This window comes from Scylla paramamosain, chromosome 30 (assembly GCF_035594125.1).
Source record: "Scylla paramamosain isolate STU-SP2022 chromosome 30, ASM3559412v1, whole genome shotgun sequence".
Taxonomy (NCBI): Eukaryota; Metazoa; Arthropoda; class Malacostraca; order Decapoda; family Portunidae; genus Scylla; species Scylla paramamosain.
The window spans coordinates 16,989,885-17,010,260 of record NC_087180.1 but is presented as its reverse complement, the minus strand read 5'-3'; the positions used below and the strand labels follow the sequence as shown (position 1 = coordinate 17,010,260).

The window sequence follows — 20,376 nt, the reverse complement described above, 5'->3', positions numbered from 1 at the left end:
TGCAGAAGAAGAGCGAGACACCCTCCACGGCCCACCTGAACCCATAAACCACCAGTCTTTGATCCTCTTTGGTCACCCGCTAGTTCGTTTGTGTCACTTATACTTCACATTCCTTATACGCACTGACCCCTTGCTCATTTCCTCTCGCTACAACGTAAAAAAATTAAGGTCGTGTGACGTATTTCGCTGTGCTGGGCTGAGGTGACTGGGCGGAGGAGAGCGAGATGCGGGAGGGATGCGGGTGGATTTATAGAGGCCAGGGACGGGTTGAGGCACCGTAGCCAATCTTCTGCCGCAGGAATGTTAACAGCGGTGCCCCAGTGTGCTGTGTGGCTGGGGAAGGAGAGGGTGTGACCGGGGTTGGGGACCTTTCAAGAGGATGTATGGTAGGCTCTGATACTTGGGTGATGCGGAAGAGAGCCTCCTTTGAAGCTACGCAAGAATACGAGGCAGGCTGCATGAAACGATTAGGCCTACGCGTGGTAGTCCCTGTATAATACATTGAAAGGTGTTGAAGTAAAAGATGTGGTGAAACTAAGAATAAGTTGAATTTTACATCAATATTTACGGTTTCCATGAATTTTTACTTGCATTTTTACTTGTATTCAATTTTTTCCTCGGATTTTTTACCTATTCATGTTGATTAGATTCATTAACCTTGATTCTTATGTATTTGTATGAATTTTGCATCACTGTTTACCTATCTATGTTAATTAAGCTCAGTACTAGTAAACACAAAGGAATATTCAGGGATTTATTGGTATTTCAACCGATATTCTCGATATTCCCACAGAGGTGTTCGTGAAGACGTGTATCTGAATGTACGGTTGATTTACAGAGGTTAATAAGCAGTTTGTAGGAGTTTATCTGAATATTGTTGTTGAGGTACTGAGGAACTGTGGCTAGTGTATTTTTGCTGCTGTTTTTGGAGGAATGTGTGTGTGTGTGTGTGTGTGTGTGTGTGTGTGTGTGTGTGTGTGTGTGTGTGTGTGTGTGTGTGTGTGTGTGTGTCTCATAAATCTCTTTTTAATAGCGCACATGGAATCAGTAAGCTTAAGAAGTAGGAAGCAAAATGAAAAATTAAATATGCAATCACACACACACACACACACACACACACACACACACACACACACACACACACACACACACACACACACACAGTTAAATTAGTCATTTATCAAATTTAACGTGACAAGACCAGCCTTCTACAAAGAGAGAGAGAGAGAGAGAGAGAGAGAGAGAGAGAGAGAGAGAGAGAGAGAGAGAGAGAGAGAGAGAGAGAACCCAACCCAACTCAGGTAGCCAACCAAACATTCACTTCGCTCTATTTCGGTGTCACCTGACGTGGGAAATTTTGACTGAATAACAAATACAGAGAATGGAAAGAAAAAAAATATATAATAGCGAAAAGTTTATAAGGAGAATGCGAGGTAGGTATTGTGCATATATATATTTCTATTCGTCTCTCCCTTCCTTTCTCTCCTCGCTGGGAAATGTTAGTTGTGAGCGAGGGAGTGTTTGATTAACGTGGGAAACTATTTGGCCAGGAATGCGCCAACCTACCTACAGGTGTTTTCTGGCGGTGCATTGTCTCCCTCTCTCTTTCTCTCGCTCTCTCTCTCGCTCTGCTTTCGTATAATCTATCGAAGTTAAGTATGAGAGAGAGAGAGAGAGAGAGAGAGAGAGAGAGAGAGAGAGAGAGAGAGAGAGAGAGAGAGAGAGAGAGAGAGAGACGAACGAACGAACAGGAACAAGTGGGAATTCGGAATATCTTCTCTACATAGACATTCCAGAGTCGGGGGGGGGGGAGAAGCATTAGAGCACACAGCATCCACACCCCTTCCTCCCCTTCCTCAGGTTCACACGCTCCTCCCTTACACCTGTTCCGGGCAGACAAAAGTGAGGGGGGGAAGGGTGAGGGGGAGGGGGAGGGGACGGAAGGGGAGCGAGCGGTGGGAGGAAAGGAAAGAAAAGGAGAGAGAAGGAAAGGAACGTTTGTGTGAAAGGAGGAAACAATGTCGATGAAGGGAGGTTTTGAGAGAGAGAGAGAGAGAGAGAGAGAGAGAGAGAGAGAGAGAGAGAGAGAGAGGGAGAGGGAGACAAGGGGGGTTAGAATAAATATTGATGAGTCCCATGAGGAACACACACACACACACACACACACACACACACACACACACACACACACACACACACACACACACACACACACACACACACACATTAAGTAAAGCAACATGTGATAATACAAGTCAAATAGCGCCTATAAATGTCTGCGGAAGCGTGAATTTCTTGTCTTTCTGTGCGAGAGGTGGAGAGAGGAATGCTTTGAAATGCGGAAATTAATTGTTGTGAGGCGAGGAGAGGCGAGATTAGAAGCGAAAATCAGAGAGAAGCGGAGGAATACTTTAAAGTGTCCTCGAGGGAAAGGGGGGTGAGGGAAAAAAGAATAAGAAGAGAGGAAGAGAAGAAGAAGAAGGAGGAGGAGGAGGAGGAGGAGGAGGAGGAAGGTGGTGCCAAAGTAAACACCGTGGTGATGGCTTCTGTCGCCTCTGGGAAAAATTTCACCTTGATCTACACCTGTCTCGCTGCCATATCTCGTCCCCCCCTCCCCCAACACACTTGCTGCTTGCTACTGCACTTGCCACGCCTTCCTCGGTTATAGCTTACACACCTGCTGAACCCCACACGTCTTCGTCCCACAGGTGACTCAGTATACACATCAACATCACTTACTTTTCTTGGCCTCCCCTTGGGCTCTCCACAGCGTCTTACACTTAAGCTTCGTATTCTGAAACCCTCTGCTCTCTCCCCATGACTGTTTTCAAAAGCCACAGAGATGATTAGCCGGGCTTTTAAGAGTATTTCTCCTGTCAATAGTGTAGGAATCTTGTTAATCTGTCACTAGAAGCATAGAAACGCCATGAATAAAACGTGTAACTTCAAATACTGGAAGGTTTTGGATTTACTGGAGGTGCGGCGCAGAGGTCTTTCAGAATATGCCTTTAGAGTCACGTCACCATTTCTGCATGGGTGAACTGAAGGACGTAAGAATATAAAGGAAGATGCAAAAAACCGCCAGGCCTATATGTGGCTGTCCCTTAAGCATATGGAATGATAGGAAATGACTAGTTTACATACACAAGCTTAAAGATACGCTATTACTGTTACATTTGCTCTTATACTTTGTGTGTATTAAAGGATATAAACTTGTATTTTTAAGCTCAAGGTAATAAGACCAGACATTTTTCTCGTATGTTTTTTTTTTTTTTTATTTATTTGTTTAGGAGGTAGTGTTGAATCATGAGGCAGTTTTGTAATTATGGCGAGAAGACAGGCTGTGAATTAAGTGTCACGAGAAAAGGGGTGACTAACAGGTGTGGGTGATGGGGACAGGTGTGCGCTGAGAAACAGGTGTGTTGTGGGGAAGTTTATTGTTTATTTCTTTTTTTTTTTTTTTTTTTTGTAACCGCAGTTATTGCACTTGTTCCTCTCCTTTGGTGGTGGTGGTGGTAGTAGTAGTAGTAGTAGTAGTAGTAGTAGTAGTAGTAGTAGTAGTAGTAGTAGTAGTAGTAGTAGTATGAAGAAAAAGAGAAATAGGATTAGTAAAAGAAGAGGAGGATGAGAAGATGGAGGAGGCGAAGGAGAACAAAGAAAAGGAGGAAAATAAACTGTGGAAGAAAAACAAGAAAAAGGACAAGAAAAGAAAAAAAATCAGAATAACAACAAAAAAGAATTTTAAGCCTTATCTCATTCCCATTTCCTTCCCATACCTGTTCTCGTTCTCCACTTCCTCCTCCTCCTCCTCCTCCTCCTCTTCCACAACTTTCCTCTCGTACTCCTCGTCCCCTTCCTCCTTCCTCATTTGGACTCTTTGATGCCAATTTTTTGCCCAATATTGAAACACAGGGAGCGGGGAGGCCAGTCTTACTAAATACAGCAAGCCCCGCGCCTCCCCACAGGTGGCGCCCTCTCACTCCCGTAAAGTGGGCATTTTTACTTAATTGTTCCCGATATTTTGTTCCTGTTTTACTTTTTTCGTCTATTTTGGCCGGGTTTACTTTGGCTTGTACCGTGAAGTTCCCATTAGTGTGTGTGTGTGTGTGTGTGTGTGTGTGTGTGTGTGTGTGTGTGTGTGTGTGTTTTTGTGCTTTTTCAATTAGTTTAGAGTGGTGAGTAGAGTCTTTTCTGTATTTATTATCTTTATTTTGTTTTCTCCTCCTCCTTCTCCTCCTCCTCCTCCTCCTCCTCCTCCTCCTCCTCCTCCTCCTTCTACTTCCACCGCTTCAGGAGTTAAGAGGCGTAAGGAAAGTTAAGAGACCCTTGACACTTGTGTTCTTCCCTGTGTACTTGATTATCTCCTCTCTCTCTCTCTCTCTCTCTCTCTCTCTCTCTCTCTCTCTCTCTCTCTCTCTCTCTCTCTCTCTCTCTCTCTCTCTCTCTCTCTCTCGTATTTTTAACTATTCTGGTTTATATTCGTCCACTTTCTTCGTAAAACTTTCTATTTCTTACTAATTCGCAGTTTCGTTTTCCCATCTCGCTTATCTGTGTGTGTGTGTGTGTGTGTGTGTGTGTGTGTGTGTGTGTGTGTGTGTGTGTGTGTTGGTTGTGTTCATGTGGTGTTTTAATGTATTGTTCCTTTTATTTCCCTCTCGTCTCTCATTCTTGCGCTTCTTTCGCTCTCCTTTGTGGAAGGGGAAAAAGTGTTTGTCGAGAGAGATGAGACAAATGATAAAACCTTGACAGTAATGGCCGATTTAAAATAAACAAACAGAATTATATATCTGACATCACCACCACCACCACCGCTACCACCACCACCACCACCGCTACCACCACTACCACCATCACCACCGCTACCACCACTATCATTACTACTACTACTACTACTACTACTACTACTACCACTACTACTACTACTACTGTCGCATATCTCTTTTCACCACTGTCGCCACCACGACTACTACTATTTCACCAGGGTCTACCACCACATGTACTATTATTATCACAACTACTATTACAAGGGCCACCACCACCACCACCATCACTTCCATGAATTATTACTGCAACAAACATTACAACAAACACTGCCATCACTTACAAAAAGGAGGAGGAGGAGGAGGAGGAGGAGAAGCTGTAATTTACTACAACACTGTATATCGTATTTTGCAGCAGGCATAAAGCTTACTTGTGTCGTCTACTACATGAGAAATATCACAACTACTACTAATTCTACCACCACCACCACCACCACCACCACCACTACTAACTACCACTACTGCCAATGACAAACATAGAACTATCACGTCAATATTGAGCTGATTTGGGACATATGACACTTTAAAAGCACTTACAGAGAGAGAGAGAGAGAGAGAGAGAGAGAGAGAGAGAGAGAGAGAGAGAGAGAGAGAGAGAGAGAGAGAGAGAGCGCCACCCATCCATCTCTTCAATCGGTGCCTCTGTTTGCTTTCGTCTTCTGAACACACCCAGGCATCACGCTCCTAAGTAAGAGGGTACAGGAGACAGCGTTCCAACCAACCCACTTGAAATTGATGATCCTATCTACCAAACCCCTCAGAATTCCCCCTTCCCCCCTTCCCCCCTTCCCCTTCCTTTCCCCTCCTGTGCCTGCGTCTCCCCTCTACCCCATCCCTCCTTCTCCCTTCTTCGCCCTCCCCGAGCTCCACTAAAAGCAGAACCAAGTTGACTTCTCGATCTAAATTTGCTTGCGAGTTGAAAATCGGAAGGCAAGTTTAGCTTTGATGTTTGTGGATATTTACAAGTCTTTTAAGGGGAGTTTTTTTGGTGTTATTACTTTCTGTGGTGTTTTTGTTAGTTGTGTGTGTTAGTGTGTGTGTGTGTTGGGGGTTGGCAGGGAGTGAGGGGGATGTTTGTGTATGTTTGTGTGTATGTACTTTGTTTTCTTCGTCTGCCACACGACTTACTAAGCACAGAAAGTAGTTTATCTCATATTTTTGTGTTATCCTCCATCATCGCTGTGTTTGTTTTCGTTTTGTTTGTTGTCTAGATTGTCTGTTGTTTGTTTGTTTGTTTGTTTGTTGTTGTTCTTGTTACTTGCAGTCTCTTCGTGTAAACCACATGTTGTATCTCTTATTTATCTTCACCACTTCCTCATCACCACTTAAACTTCACTTGTATGCTTAAAATCGCACCGCTTCACCACAACCACCACCACCACCACAGCTACTTCAGCACATCACCTCACCACACCCTCTTCCTGGGCGGGGGTGGGCGGGGTTCCCTAGCCTCAGGTGCGCCCTTCTATCAGACGAGTGACTCACACCCACGCCTCCCCCTTCCCCTCACCCACATTCCCCTCTTCCCTTCATCCTCATATACTCCTCCCTGCCGCTCTCGTACCCCTCTCCCTTTCCGCTTAGTGCCTCCTCCCTCTCCCCCTCCTCACTCACTCCTTCCCCTCCTCCCCCGCCCTTCCCTGGTGACCGCCTGACTTGTTTTTGCCCCAGAGTAACAGGTGCACTCAGACCCAGTATGCACCTCAGCACACACACACACACACACACACACACACACACACACACACACACACACACACACACACACACACACACACAGAGAGAGAGAGAGAGAGTCCATACAAATATTTTCTGCATTAGTGAATCGTTTACTTTAAAGTTTAGCGCCGTTTTTATTAATTTTATAAGCTTCATTTCTAATGCATGCGTTATTTTAATCCTTTTCCATTTATTTCATTTATTTATTTGCTTTATTTGTTTACTCATGATTATTCGACGTTGTTTATTTATTTATTTAGTGTGTGCGTGTGTGTGTGTGTGTGTGTGTGTGTGTGTGTGTGTGTGTGTGTGTGTGTGTGCTTGCATGTACCCATAAACTTAAGACATGTATATTCATTTTTCTATTCATATATACAAAAACTGACGCAAGGGTGAGCGTATATATGATACACTACACAGAAACACACATCAAAATATACATAACTTATACATACTGTGATACTGCAAGGCCATGAATATAGACATTTAAGAGTAATTCGCAATGTTCCTCCTGCTCCTCCTCCTCCTCCTTCTCCTCCTCCTCCTCCTCCTCCTCCTCCTCCTCCTCCTCCTCCTCCTCTTCACTGGACACGTGGCGCAGTCAAGAGTTTGTTCTCCATAATTTCTCTGTTTTATTGCGCTCTTACGACATCTCTGCCTCCCTTTCTCCATGCCCTCCCCCGCTCTCTCTCTCTCTCTCTCTCTCTCTCTCTCTCTCTCTCTCTCTCTCTCTCTCTCTCTCTCTCTCATTAATGTCCCCTTCCACCCCCATTAAGCTTTATCACTCCTTGCTCCTCCTCCTCCTCCTCCTCCTTCTCTTCCTCTTCCAATTCCTCCTCCTCTTCTTCCCCCTCCTCCTCCTCCTCCTCCTCCCCAATACACATTCTGGCCTTAATCTCTATAATAATTTGTAAATACTTCTCTATCTACTTTTATTAACATTTATATTCCTCTGTGTTTTTATTACTTTTTATCTAAACTTTTCACAACATAATCTTTTCTTCACTTTTTTTTATCATAAGTTTACAGCGTCTATATATTTTTTTTCCTCCTTGCTTTTTTTCTTTCACTTTTTCCTCCTATCTCTGGTTATTCTATTTTGCTTTCTTTCTCTTTATTCCTGATTTTCTTTTAGTGAACTCCTCCTCTTCCTCCTCCTCCTCCTCCTCCTCCTCCTCCTCCTCGTCTTTTTCCGCCTTCTCCATTTTTCTTTTGTTATTTTTCTATAGTATATCTCTTTTTCTTCCTATTCTTTTGATCAACTCCTCTTCCTCCTCCTCTTCCTCCTCCTCCTCCTCCTCCTTCTCAATATCTCCTTTTTATGGTTATTTCGTTATATTTTCCCTCTCTCTCAATATCCTTTTAATAAACCCCGCCCCTCTAAGTTATTTTTAGCGTCCCCTTTCCTTCCCTTTCCCCGCCACAGGTAACCTTGTTCGACTCTCACCTGCACCTCATCTATCGACAGGTGCGCCGCCCTTCATCTCCTCACGAGCAGGTGTTTCGTCCCAGAGCTCTTCCTTATCTCTCTCCATCAATTTTCCTCCTCTCTCTCTCTCTCTCTCTCTCTCTCTCTCTCTCTCTCTCTCTCTCTCTCTCTCTCTCTCTCTCTCTCTCTCTCTTCATTTTTGCTCTTTCTTGTCCCTCTCTTCTCCTTTTCCTGCTTCTCCCTTCCGTATGTCTGTTCATTTCTCCTCCTCCTCCTCCTCCTCCTCCTCCTCCTCCTCCTCCTCCTCCTCCTCCTCCTCCTCCTCCTCCTCCTCCTCCTCCTCCTCCTCTTCCTCCTGTAAACGAGAATCGAACCCCACTCACTTGGTCTTCCTGTCACGGTAACCAATCCGAATGTAAACCTTTATTTTCTTGGTCATCAGACAGCTTAGTAGGGAGCAAAATGTCTGATGCTGTTTGTTTTCCTTTGTATTTCTTAGTATTTCTCCTCCATCTCATCTCGTCTGTCTCCTCCTCCTCCTCCTCCTCCTCCTCCTCCTCCTCCTCCTCTCCTCTAACCTCTTAATCTTTCCCCCTCTTCCTTGATTTAAATTTTACACGGTTCTCTTCCTCCCATTCTCACTTTATTATCTTCTTTGCTGGTTGTTTGCACGTCCTTTCATTCTCTCTCTCTCTCTCTCTCTCTCTCTCTCTCTCTCTCTCTCTCTCTCTCTCTCTCTCTCTCTCTCTCTCTCTCTCTCTCTCTCTCTCTCTCTCTCTCTCTCTCTCTCTCGCTCTATCTCTCTCATTGCACCCTTGCTTTAGGACGCTTCAACTCTCCCTCACACGGCCTCTCCCATGCTCACCTGTTCCACCCTCGCAACTCCTCCTCCTCCTCCTCCTCCTCCTCCTCCACCTGCCGTCGTTCGTCAGGCCAGCGCCACCTGTCGTCTCCGTCTGCCTTTACCACCTGAGTCACTGATGAATTTTCGGTCAGAAGTTGTTTGTTTTTCCTCGTCGACGCCTTCTGCAGGTTTCCGTTTTTCCCTTCCCTTCCGCGCCGCCTAGAGAGAGAGAGAGAGAGAGAGAGAGAGAGAGAGAGAGAGAGAGAGGGGAGGTGGTCGCGGTGGGAGGAGGAGGGGGAGGGTCTATTAAAATGTAAAAAAAAAAAAGTAAAAAAAAATAAATTCCGACCGTTGTTGCTTCTTCATTTCACTCGAGGACACTTAACTTGGTCTCTCTCTCTCTCTCTCTCTCTCTCTCTCTCTCTCTCTCTCTCTCTCTCTCTCTCTCTCTCTCTCTCTCTCTCTCTCTCTCTCTCTCTCTCTCTCTCTCTCTCCTTAGTTTATTGTTACTTTCTCACTTTCATGACTCCATGTAACAATCTCTCTCTCTCTCTCTCTCTCTCTCTCTCTCTCTCTCTCTCTCTCTCTCTCTCTCTCTCTCTCTCTCTCTCTCTCTCTCTCTCTCTGCACCAAAATAACGTAAAGGAGAAGGAGGAGATGAAAATGAGAAAAAGATAGTAGAAAAAGAGGGAGGGAAAGCGTAAGGAGCGATAAAGCAAGGAAGAATGTACGCAAGGGTAGAGAGAGAGAGAGAGAGAGAGAGAGAGAGAGAGAGAGAGAGAGAGAGAGAGAGAGAGAGAGAGGTAATCTGGCATTAATCCAAAGCATCTCGTCAAAATCAGGCGGCAGGTGTCTCTCCCTCCTCCTCCTCCTCCTCTTCCTCCTCCTCCTCCTCCTCCTCCCGGTCGCTCCCTCACGAGTGTTGGTTATCACGCACATTTTCAGGAGTTATGGGAGCTGACGGAGAAGTAACTCAGGTAAACGAGTGAGGGCGCGCAGGGTGTTTCCCGACGCTGGCTGGTCCACGCTTGCTTACCTGGCCTTTGATGTGCCACGCTAACTAATTACCTGGCGCACTAAACAATCCACCTTTTAACCGCTGACTTACACCCGGGAAGTCCTGGGAATAGAGGGGGTGGAAATATGTTCATCTTATTTATTATATCGATTGATGTCTTTATTTTAATCCCTCGTCTCTTTACCTTCGTTTAGTTCGTAGGAAAGGGGCTCTCTCTCTCTCTCTCTCTCTCTCTCTCTCTCTCTCTCTCTCTCTCTCTCTCTCTCTCTCTCTCTCTCTCTCTCTCTCTCTCTCTCTCTCTCTCTCTCTCTCTCTCTCTCTCATTTATCCTTCAATTTTATGCATGCCAAGAGTCGTAATTTTCCTCCATTAAGTTACAAGTTTTAGAGACACAATTATGTTTATCTTTTTTATGTCCATGGAAGGAGCCGTTTTCTCTTTAGTAGACAAGTACAATGTTTTCCTGTTCTCTCTCTCTCTCTCTCTCTCTCTCTCTCTCTCTCTCTCTCTCTCTCTCTCTCTCTCTCTCTCTCTCTCTCTCTCTCTCTCTCTCTCTCTCTCTCTCATTGTTTAAACCGTAAGGAAACTCTATGACACCACCTCGAGGGAACAATTTTCCTCCCTTCCAAGGAAAAGTACCCATATTTTGGTATCGGAACGAGGAGGAGGAGGAGGAGGAGGAGGAGGAGGAGGAGGAGGAGGAGGAGGAGGTAAAAAGAAAAGAATTCTCCTTCTCTCCATTCTGCCAACTCTTATTTATTTACACACACACACACACACACACACACACACACACACACACACACACACACACACACACACACACACACACACACACACAATGATTATTATTCTCTCGTGTTTACTTTGGGTGATATTTTTTTTCCTCTAACTTTTCTATCTTTTTCTCTCGTGTCATTATTTTCTTTTCTTTTTCGTCTATATTTCTTCGTCTTTCCTCCACATTTGCATCTTACGTTACGCTCTAAATATGTGACGTTAATTATGCATCTCCCATTCCCATCTTCATCAGGTTCTTCTTGCTTTCATGGTTCACTTTCTTTTCTCTTTTCATTCTTCTTTAGTATCCTCCTTTCTTTCATCGTTCAGTATCTCTCCTGTTCCATTCATTCTCTTTATTACAGTGTTTCTCTCTTTTTTTTTATCTTTTTTGTTGGACTTCTTGTTTTATTTGTTGTCTCGTGTTTATCTTTTCAAATTCTTTCTTGTTTCATTTTCATTATCTCTCTTTCTCTTTTGTTTCCTTGTTCTTTATATCTGGTATTCATTATCTACTTTTATTCTGGTTATCTTTATTTACAACTTCAGTTTTTGCGCTTCCCTTCTTAATCACAAGTTTAATATTTTCGTATATAATCTGAATCTGTTAATTTGTATTCATGTTATATAATAAGCTATGGAACTCTCTCTCTCTCTCTCTCTCTCTCTCTCTCTCTCTCTCTCTCTCTCTCTCTCTCTCTCTCTCTCTCTCTCTCTCTCTCTCTCTCGTCAATATTTTCCTGCCTCTATCGTTTGCTTTCTTGGTTGCATTGCTTGCTTGCCTCAGTCTATCCCCTTCACCTCTTCCTATTTACTTTGCATACAATTATCATTTTATTCTTCTCCTTTCCTCTTAACCTTCCTGGTTCATCATCTTGATAGTCCGTAAAGATGAAAAATTCTCTTTCTCTTGTATATTTTCCTCTTTCTTCGTCTATCCTGTGCACCTGTAGCGACGTGTTCATGCTCTCTCTCTCTCTCTCTCTCTCTCTCTCTCTCTCTCTCTCTCTCTCTCTCTCTCTCTCTCTCTCTCTCTCTCTCTCTCTCTCTCTCTCTCTCGCTCTCGCTCTCCTCGACATCAGCCAGCCAGCATAAACACACACTCAGGCACACCACACCAGCAAATATATCTGTTTATCCGTGCCCGGTGTGCGTTAGACTGTGGGAGAGCTGAGGTGCTTGGCCACGAGAGAGAGAGAGAGAGAGAGAGAGAGAGAGAGAGAGAGAGAGAGAGAGAGAGAGAGAGAGAGAGAGATACTTGTGAATCTATCAGACATTCAGTAATATACACTATATTAATAAAAGAAGATAAAGTGCAATTGGTGATATAAATGACAGGACAAACCCAAATAGTGAGGAGACGTAATGTATATTAAGCCAGACCGCTAAGCCAGGTTCATCTTAGCCTCTTATAAGCCACTCAACCTCATGGCTTTGATTTTAAGTACATCAGAGAACCCTTTTTTTTCATAGCCTTTTTGTTGCCCTAACCCAGACTCCCAAAACACATAGAAAAAGTAATGATGATAACAATTTAAACACAAGTCCTCTAGTTTGTAAGCCAAGCCAATTATGTAACTGGCTTTGTTGGCTAACCCCTCGTTTTCTTTAGCGTCAAGTTTCCACCCTCACGCCTCAGGTCAGGAATCCATTACGAAAAAGTTTATGAAATATTAGTAACGAGTGTGATTTCTTTCTTTATTTCCCTTGTGTACAGAACATCTCAGGTTATACCCCTTTCTCTTTCCCCTCTGCACTTCCTCCTCCTTCTCCACCTCCTCTCCTTAACCTTCCCCTCTTCCTTGCTTCCTTCGCTTGCTCTCTCTCACCCTCTTTTCAGTTTATCCTGTTTCCTCCCCTCCTTACTCACTGTGGCACGTGCAAAAGCATATCCGTGCCTCCTTACTGCTTGCCCCGCCCCCCATGACCGTGCCTGCCGCGTCAACAAAGAGCATGTGTGGTGCAGGTGTGTGTGGATTCTGCGGATAGTAAATACAGGTGTGTGGAAGATTGGGTATTGTGTATTGGGTACTGAGAATTTAAGGAGGGTATGTGTGTTGCGTAGGTGTGTGGAATGGGGATTGCACAGGTGTGTAGTGTGGTGGCGCAGGTATGCTGGGTGGCAATTAGTACAAGTGTGCGAAGTGGGGTAGTTAAGGTGGTTAGTGGTGGCCGCAGGTGTGTGTAATGAGCTGTGGGCTGTGGTGGGTTTAGGTGGATGCTGTGTGAGTGGGGGAGGGGGTCTACACAGGTGTTAGTGGGATGGAGGGAGGGAGGAGGGTAACAAGGAATGATGGGTAAACATGTTGTAGGTCTTGTACTTAGACATCGGCTCATTCTTTCTCGTAGACTGAAGATAGTGAGTACGTCGCTATCTAACCCGCAAGAGTGAGCACATACACGCACACACACGCACACACACGCATACACACGCACGCACACACGCAGGTCAACAAGGACGCCTACACCTTAACTCAAACACCTCCGCATTTAGTCACCTATTTCCGGAGCTTTCATCTTACCTGAGTTTGAATTAAAGTGACCTGAAGCTTGGGTGATTGGCAACGCTTCTCACCTGCCTCACCTGCCGCCACCTGCAGGAACACTCGACGCCTTGGTGTGCATGGGAGGCGAGAAGGAGGAAGAGGGAAAGTAGAAGGTAGGATACGTGATGAGACGAGAGACGATAAGGTAAGGAGTGAAAAAATGAGGTAGAGAAGGAGTGGTTAAGAAGTGTAACTGAGGAGAGTGATAAAGAACAAGATGATGTAAAGGAAGGAAGGAGGGAAGCTCTAATGGGGAATAGAGTGGCAGGAAAGTGTAAAATCAGGGAAGAGGATACCTCCTCGTGATACCTTCCGGTGCCTTGATGACAGATAGAAAGGGAAACACCTGACAGGTAAGGCAGCCACATGACGAACACCCCGGGTCAGGTGGTAGGTAAACTCCAAGGTAAACTCTATAACTCTCATGTGACTCAGTGCAAAAGAAAATCTGGGATGGTGGCGCAGGTGACTGTATAATTAATAGTCTCAGGTGAAAACTTTTAAGGTGATAAGAGTAGAGGAAATGATTTGCTAACGTGAGGTGTGGCCCTGTTGGTGACGTGCAGCGGTGCCTCGGGGTCTTAACGCCTTGCTGGGATTAAGAGTCCGCGTGTGTGTTACCTTGGGGGAGGGAGCTAGGTGATCTAGATAGCCACAGGTGCAGGCCAGGTGAGGGTGGCGGCGGGTGGTGGGAAGCGCGTGCTGTACAGGCTAATGGATGTGGCAGGAGTGAGGAGGGGATTATACCTGCTTGATAAAGAAAAAAAGAGAAAATATTTAGTGGATTTGATAGTGGTGGTGGTGGTGGTGGTGGTGGTGCGATAAATTTCTTGGAATAAATCGTCAACATTTTGTCTTTTCTTATTGAATTCTGTGAAAATTTTCTGATGTGCATTTGTATGTTGTTTCGGATTTGAATGTATAATTTTGTATATTTGGATTTGTGTGTTTGTATGAGAGAGAGAGAGAGAGAGAGAGAGAGAGAGAGAGAGAGAGAGAGAGAGAGAGAGTCATTAAATCGGAGAACGAAAAGGAGAAAGGAAAAAAAATAACGGGAGTGAAGGAGGAAGGAAGAGGAGGAAACTTCTGAGAGGAAGGAAGGAAGGAGGGAGGGAGGGAGGTAGAGAGAGAGAGGGGGAGAGAAATGGGCGGAGGGAGTGTATCATATTACGCCCTCTGTCGCGTCCACCTGGATGGGTTCCTCCTAGATTTATTGAGAGAGAGAGAGAGAGAGAGAGAGAGAGAGAGAGAGAGAGAGAGAGAGAGAGAGAGAGAGAGAGAGAGAGAGAGAATATCCTAATCGTCTTACACAAGTTCTCATTTCTTTCTTCCCTTATGAACTGAGAAATTCATCATAAACTGTCCTTCTATAACACACACACACACACACACACACACAGGAAGACAACACAATGCGGAATACACACACACACACACACACACACACACACACACACACACACACATGGACACCACTTGTCAGGTCCCCACTCCTTCCTTTCCTCCTTTCCCCTTCCTTACTTCCCTTACCGAATGTCCTTCTCCCACCCCTCTCCTCCCTTCCATCTGACACTCCTTTCTACATTCCTCTCCTCACTTTTCCCCCAATGCTCCTTCGCACCTTTCCCTACCCTTGAGACGCTCCACCTTCCTCCCTTGGGTGCAGTAGATCCTCAGGTGCGCGCGCATATCCTTAAGGCGTTGTGTCCCAGTACAGCGTTGACACCCACGTTGATTGAGGATTGAAAAGCTCATCTCTTCTCGTACTCTCTCCTACGAGCGGGTCAAAGCGAGCGTTGATTGGCCAAGACTCGTGACACGGTGCGGCGGTGATTGGTTGCTTGGCACGTGTTATCCCGTCCCTTTAGGCCTCACTGCAAGACTCGCTAGATGCCTTGATTTCCAACACTCTTTTGGCGATGAAGAAAATGTAGCGGTTGGGTGTTACTTAGCCCCTCTGGTCAATGACAGCATTACCTCACTGCAGACGAACTTAGGGATGAAAAATGAAGGCTAGAAGGGAAAAAACAGCCTCTTGAAGCAACTAGGTAACTCCTGTCAGCGGCAAGACGCCCGAAAACAGCAAGTGGGCACCCGGTCTTCAGTCATCCCCGCGCCCCTGTTGGGAGAGGTCGTCTGAGCGGCGGCGTGGAGGTAGATAGCGTGGTGCTCCTCTCCTCGTGTGCTGACCGTCTGCCCTCAGGTGCTTCCTCCTCCCAGGGCAGCGAGTGAGTCATGGGTGTACTGAAGGGAAAGTACGCCAGGTGTCCCCTCAAGAAGCGTCCCCTCTCCCTGGACTATGAAGAACCAGGTTAGTTTCCCCTCACTCTCTCTCTCTCACTGACTGACTCACGCCGTGTCTGCATGTCAGGGTTGTGGTGGTAGTGGTGCTGGTGGTATTTGAATTGCTTTTTTTTTTTAATCATTATTTGTTGTTTGTGTTGTATTGGTAGTGGTCATAGCAGCTGTGGTGATGCTGGTGGTAGTAGTAGTAGTAGTAGTAGTAGTGATTGTATAGTACAGTAGTAGCAGCAGCAGTAATTATAGTAGTTGGTGATGGTGGGGATGCTACGAATTATGTTTGTTTCTTCGTGTGTGTGTCTGTGTGTGTGTGTGTGTGTGTGTGTGTGTGTGTGTGTGTGTGTGCGTGCGTGCGTGCGTGTGTCATGATTTCCTAGAATCTCGGAATGCATTCTAAAAAATATTACCAATATATGTTTTACCATTAGAGTTAATCTCCTTACCTCCCCGCTCTCTCTCTCTCTCCCTCTCCCTCTCTCTCTCTCTCTCTCTCTCTCTCTCTCTCTCTCTCTCTCTCTCTCTCTCTCTCTCTCTCTCTCTCTCTCTCTCTCTCTCTCTCTCTCTCTCTCTGAAATGTCACAAAATGTTGAATTAGTTGGCATTCGTTCCGACGCCTTGTTGGTCTCCTCACGCCTACACCCAGGACAGGTGAAGTGACCTGAGTGACCTGAATGTGGGCAGGTGTTGGAGGGCGTCACCGGGCCTGGGAGACTCAAGGTGACCATTAAGGGTTTAATTAGAACATGGGAAGGTCGGTTTGGGGACATCAGACAGGTTACTTCATCACGCTTCGACACTAATGCTTTGCAGAATCACGTTTTCCTGACGTGACCGAAAATTATGAGGAGGAGGCGTTGGGTGTGAAAATTTGAAGTCATGGTCGCCGCAGTAAGCAGTTTTTTTCTTATATTTAAGTTTGGGAATGCTGACGTGTTAATTTTGGTGGTGTAGATTTTTGGTGCATGATTAAGCAGCGTTTTTCTTTTGTTCTTTCTTTCTTTTTTCTCTTTTTTTAATTTGTAGTGTGAGTTCTCAGTCGTGGTCGGCTTAACATTCCTGGTCCCTCATGTTTATGTTAGGCGTTGCTGCCGTGTGAAGTTTGGTGCATAATAAAGCATCTCTTTTTAATTTGTAGTAAAGGAAAAGGGATAAGTTAAGGTGGATGGAGAGATTCTGTTTAATGCACCTTGTCAATACTAGTGCGTGTGTGTGTGTGTGTGTGTGTGTGTGTGTGTGTGTGTGTGTGTGTGTGTGTGTAGTATTTTTTTTTTAATTTGTAGTCAAGAGAAAGAGAAAACTTAACAGTGGATGGATATATTTTGTTTGATGACCTTTAGCAATACCTTAGTGTGTGTGTGTGTGTGTGTGTGTGTGTGTGTGTGTGTGTGTGTGTGTGTGTTTAGCCTTTGTTTCTTCACGAGGCAGGGAAGGTAGAGGGAGGCCTGAAGAATTTCTCCGCACCAGGTCAGCATGGCACAACAATAACTCCACCTCCAAATATTTCCCTGTGTTGTGCTGATGGAGACGCCCCTCAGTGCCTGGTGCATGTCCCCCAATAGAGAAAAAGTAAAATAAAAGAATGTGATTTTTTTTCTACACTACACTTTGCTAACCTCTTCCACGCAACTGATGGGAACTTTACACTGTTGCAAAGGGTTAATTCCCATTTGAATCTTGTGAAAAAAAAATTTATGAATTTTATTAATTTCCGATACATTTTGTCCGCAGTGGATATGTTAGATAGTTTGTTGACAGAATTAATTACATACTGCAAATACACAAGTAATAAAATTATAACATGAATAATAAAGAAAATAACACAAAATTAAAGCACTTCTATCACTTGTCCAAATAAAACAACAATATTTTTATTCCAAATTGCTTTATACCATAACCAAGTACTGCACGCTAATTTTACACCTTTGAAGCGCCATAAGGTTGCTTCAGTCATCACACACAAGGTCAAAGATAGTTTCCTTCACCGGGTGTCTTAAGTGAACGAGGCTCTTTTGTTTGTGCGATGTGGATGTTAGGCGCCATAACTTTACACTCTTAAGCGCCGATGGTGATCACTGCGACATCCTGACACACCTGTGCTCCCCTCTGTGGTATCTGCCTGCCCCTTTATTACCCGAGTCATTGAAAGCATACATCACTTCCTCCTCTGCTTCCTCTTTCTCCTTTGTCTCTCTTATCCTCCTCCCTTCCTCATTATCATTATCATCCTGCTTTCATTCCTTTGCTCTTATGTATGAAAGTGAAGATGTAAATGGAACTAGTGATAGTGATGTGAAAAATTATACATGACTTTCAACTTTTAACTATTAAAAAAAAAAACCTAAAAGCTTCGTTCCCTGTTCTTTATGGTACAGCAACTTGTACTTCCGGTCTTAATTGAAACCCAGCAGTGTTGAGAATGACGTGAGGTAGTGTAAGTAAAGCGTCAGTGCTAACGCATGATTTGTCCACAGCGGAGGGAGGCGTGGACGAGCAGACGGAGCCCGAGGACCTCAGCATCAGGTGCGGGAACGAGGCGCCTCCCACTCCCCTTCCTCAGTCTCCCCACACGCGCGTGCAGAACACACGCTCACCAGACAAGCTTCAGCAGAGTGCAGGCACTGACGCGCGGGATGGACGCTGCCCTGGACAGGGTAGAAGCGTCAGGATGGAGGCCACGTGCTCGGTGGACCTCGTCACTCAGGCGCCTCAAGACACGCGGCAAGAAGGAAACGCGTCTGTCAGACGGTCAACGCCGCCGCCCTCCACTCCTGCTCCCCCTGATTCTCACTGCATGGCCAAACTGGCATCACCAGGGCCGGGTGCTGAGTCCCAGCACGTGCGCGCTATGCAGGCCTTGGCCACCCGCCTTGACGTTCGACCTTCTGCCACACCTGTCAGCAGTGGCGATGGTCACCTGGACACCACGAAGCCCGGGGAGTACAGTCCCCACAGTGACCCGAGAGACACCGTCAGGCTACAGCAACTCTCTCCCAGTTCCGGGTTGGCGTCCCGTGCACCACTCGTCCCTGGATGGGACACCTCGCGCATCGACGGGGGAGGTTTCGGCCAAGCCGTTGGGCCAGCAGGACCCTTGGGGACACGTCCACAAGGATTTCCTGAGGTCACAGAGGCAAATCGAGCTCCAGAGCACAACCTCTCCCCAGTAAGCGCGTCACGCCCACACAGACCGTGGCTGACCGACGATCCACCGCGGCAAAATGTTCTGCGGGCTTTTCCCAGCGTGCCCACCCTCCCGCCCCCTGAGCGGCAGCGACACCTCATTGCTGCATCCAATCTGTGGAACGGGATGGTGCCCCTGACCTGGCCGCTACCCCATATGCTGCCGCCCAACCCGCCGCCCTTGCCGGGCCGACAGTCCAGGGAATGCGGCTCGCCGGGGTCAGAGTCAGCGTCTAGTGAAGGCAGCAGCGGCGGGGGTCGCGGGGACGCGCGGTACTCGTGCACTGACTGCGGCAAGTCGTACTCCACCTACTCCGGCCTCAGCAAGCACAAACAGTTCCACTGCGCCGCCCTCGGGGCAAAGTCGTTCGCGTGCAAGCACTGCGAGAAGGTGTACACGAGCCTGGGCGCCCTCAAGATGCACATCCGCACGCACACGCTGCCCTGCAAGTGTCAGCTGTGCGGCAAGGCTTTCTCACGCCCCTGGTTGCTGCAGGGACACATCAGGACCCACACGGGGGAGAAGCCCTTCCAGTGCCCGCAGTGTGACCGCTGCTTCGCGGACCGCAGCAACCTGCGGGCCCACCTCCAGACCCACGCTGACGTCAAGAAGTACGCGTGCGGCACCTGCCACAAGACCTTCTCCAGGATGTCGCTGCTCAACAAGCACACCGAGGCTGCCTGCCCCGCTATGCACAGGCCGAGCCACCCGTGACGCCCCAAGCCAAATCTGCCGCAGCCGGTGACGCTACTTCCTGACACGCGGAGTCGCCGCCATGTCACTTAATATAGATTTAAGACAGAAATATTTTCTTACGTCTGGGAGCGATGATTCTCTCTTAAAACTCTAGTCCTTTAGTGTAATTTTTTTACAGTTTTGTTAAATAAATGAATAAATAAATTATTTTGTAATACTGGAAGATGTTTTGCTCTCTCATCAGCCTGTGCTGTATTGAAATAATATTCAATTCTGGGGAAAAAAAAGTTTGTTGAATGTGTACGAATATATTCTTTAGCAAACCACAAACACAGTAAATCTTGCTATGTGGAAACATTCCTTAATATGCTCAACTAGGCACACTCATCCCCCTCACATGGTGCTGAGGCGCCTCACGCTGCGTGGGAGGCGGGCGTGCAGTCACTGATATTTACCATAAAGTTTTCATTCCCTGGATTGCGATACAAAACTCATTACTTGAAACGTCTGAATGACAATGCGCTGGCTTCTCATTCACACGGGTCAGGGAGAACATCCAGTATACCTTGAATGTAATTTTCTGTGGAGAGACTGATGGGTGACAGCGATCTTGTTATGAGCAGGTAGCAGTGTGTGGTGTGGGACGGGGCGCTACCTGGCTACCTGCATCCCTAGACTGAACGCCAAGCTCGGTATACCTGTGTGAAGTCTGCGGTGTTCGGAAGCTGAATTTAGTTGTAGTCAGGTATAGTCAGTACGAGTCTTTACACACACACACACACACACACACACACACACACACGTTTCTCTGGTGCTGCATCCCCGCTGGTCTTACGCTCTTTGGAAGAAAGAGCACAAATTCTAAATATCCTCATGTATAAACGCACGATTCTCCTTCCTGTTTGTGTTCTATTACTGTCTATATTCCAGACTTTTCCCTTGCATTATACCCCGACACATCCTCACCACCACCACCACCACCTACATCATCACCGCCACCACCATTCATCACACTATTTGTATCAGACCTCTCATCACTTTC

General features: G+C 46.2%; 1 protein-coding gene across 1 annotated transcript; it reads left to right on the top strand.

Annotated features, from left to right (window-relative positions):
• The first annotated feature begins 14,938 nt into the window (after positions 1 to 14,938).
• Positions 14,939 to 19,551, top strand: LOC135115941 (zinc finger protein 362-like). Its single transcript, XM_064033089.1, has 2 exons — positions 14,939 to 15,467; positions 17,929 to 19,551. The coding sequence occupies exons 1-2, from the start codon at positions 15,392 to 15,394 to the stop codon at positions 19,350 to 19,352; spliced, it is 1,500 nt and encodes a 499-aa protein (XP_063889159.1). The 5' UTR covers positions 14,939 to 15,391; the 3' UTR covers positions 19,353 to 19,551.
• The last annotated feature ends 825 nt before the right edge of the window (positions 19,552 to 20,376 follow it).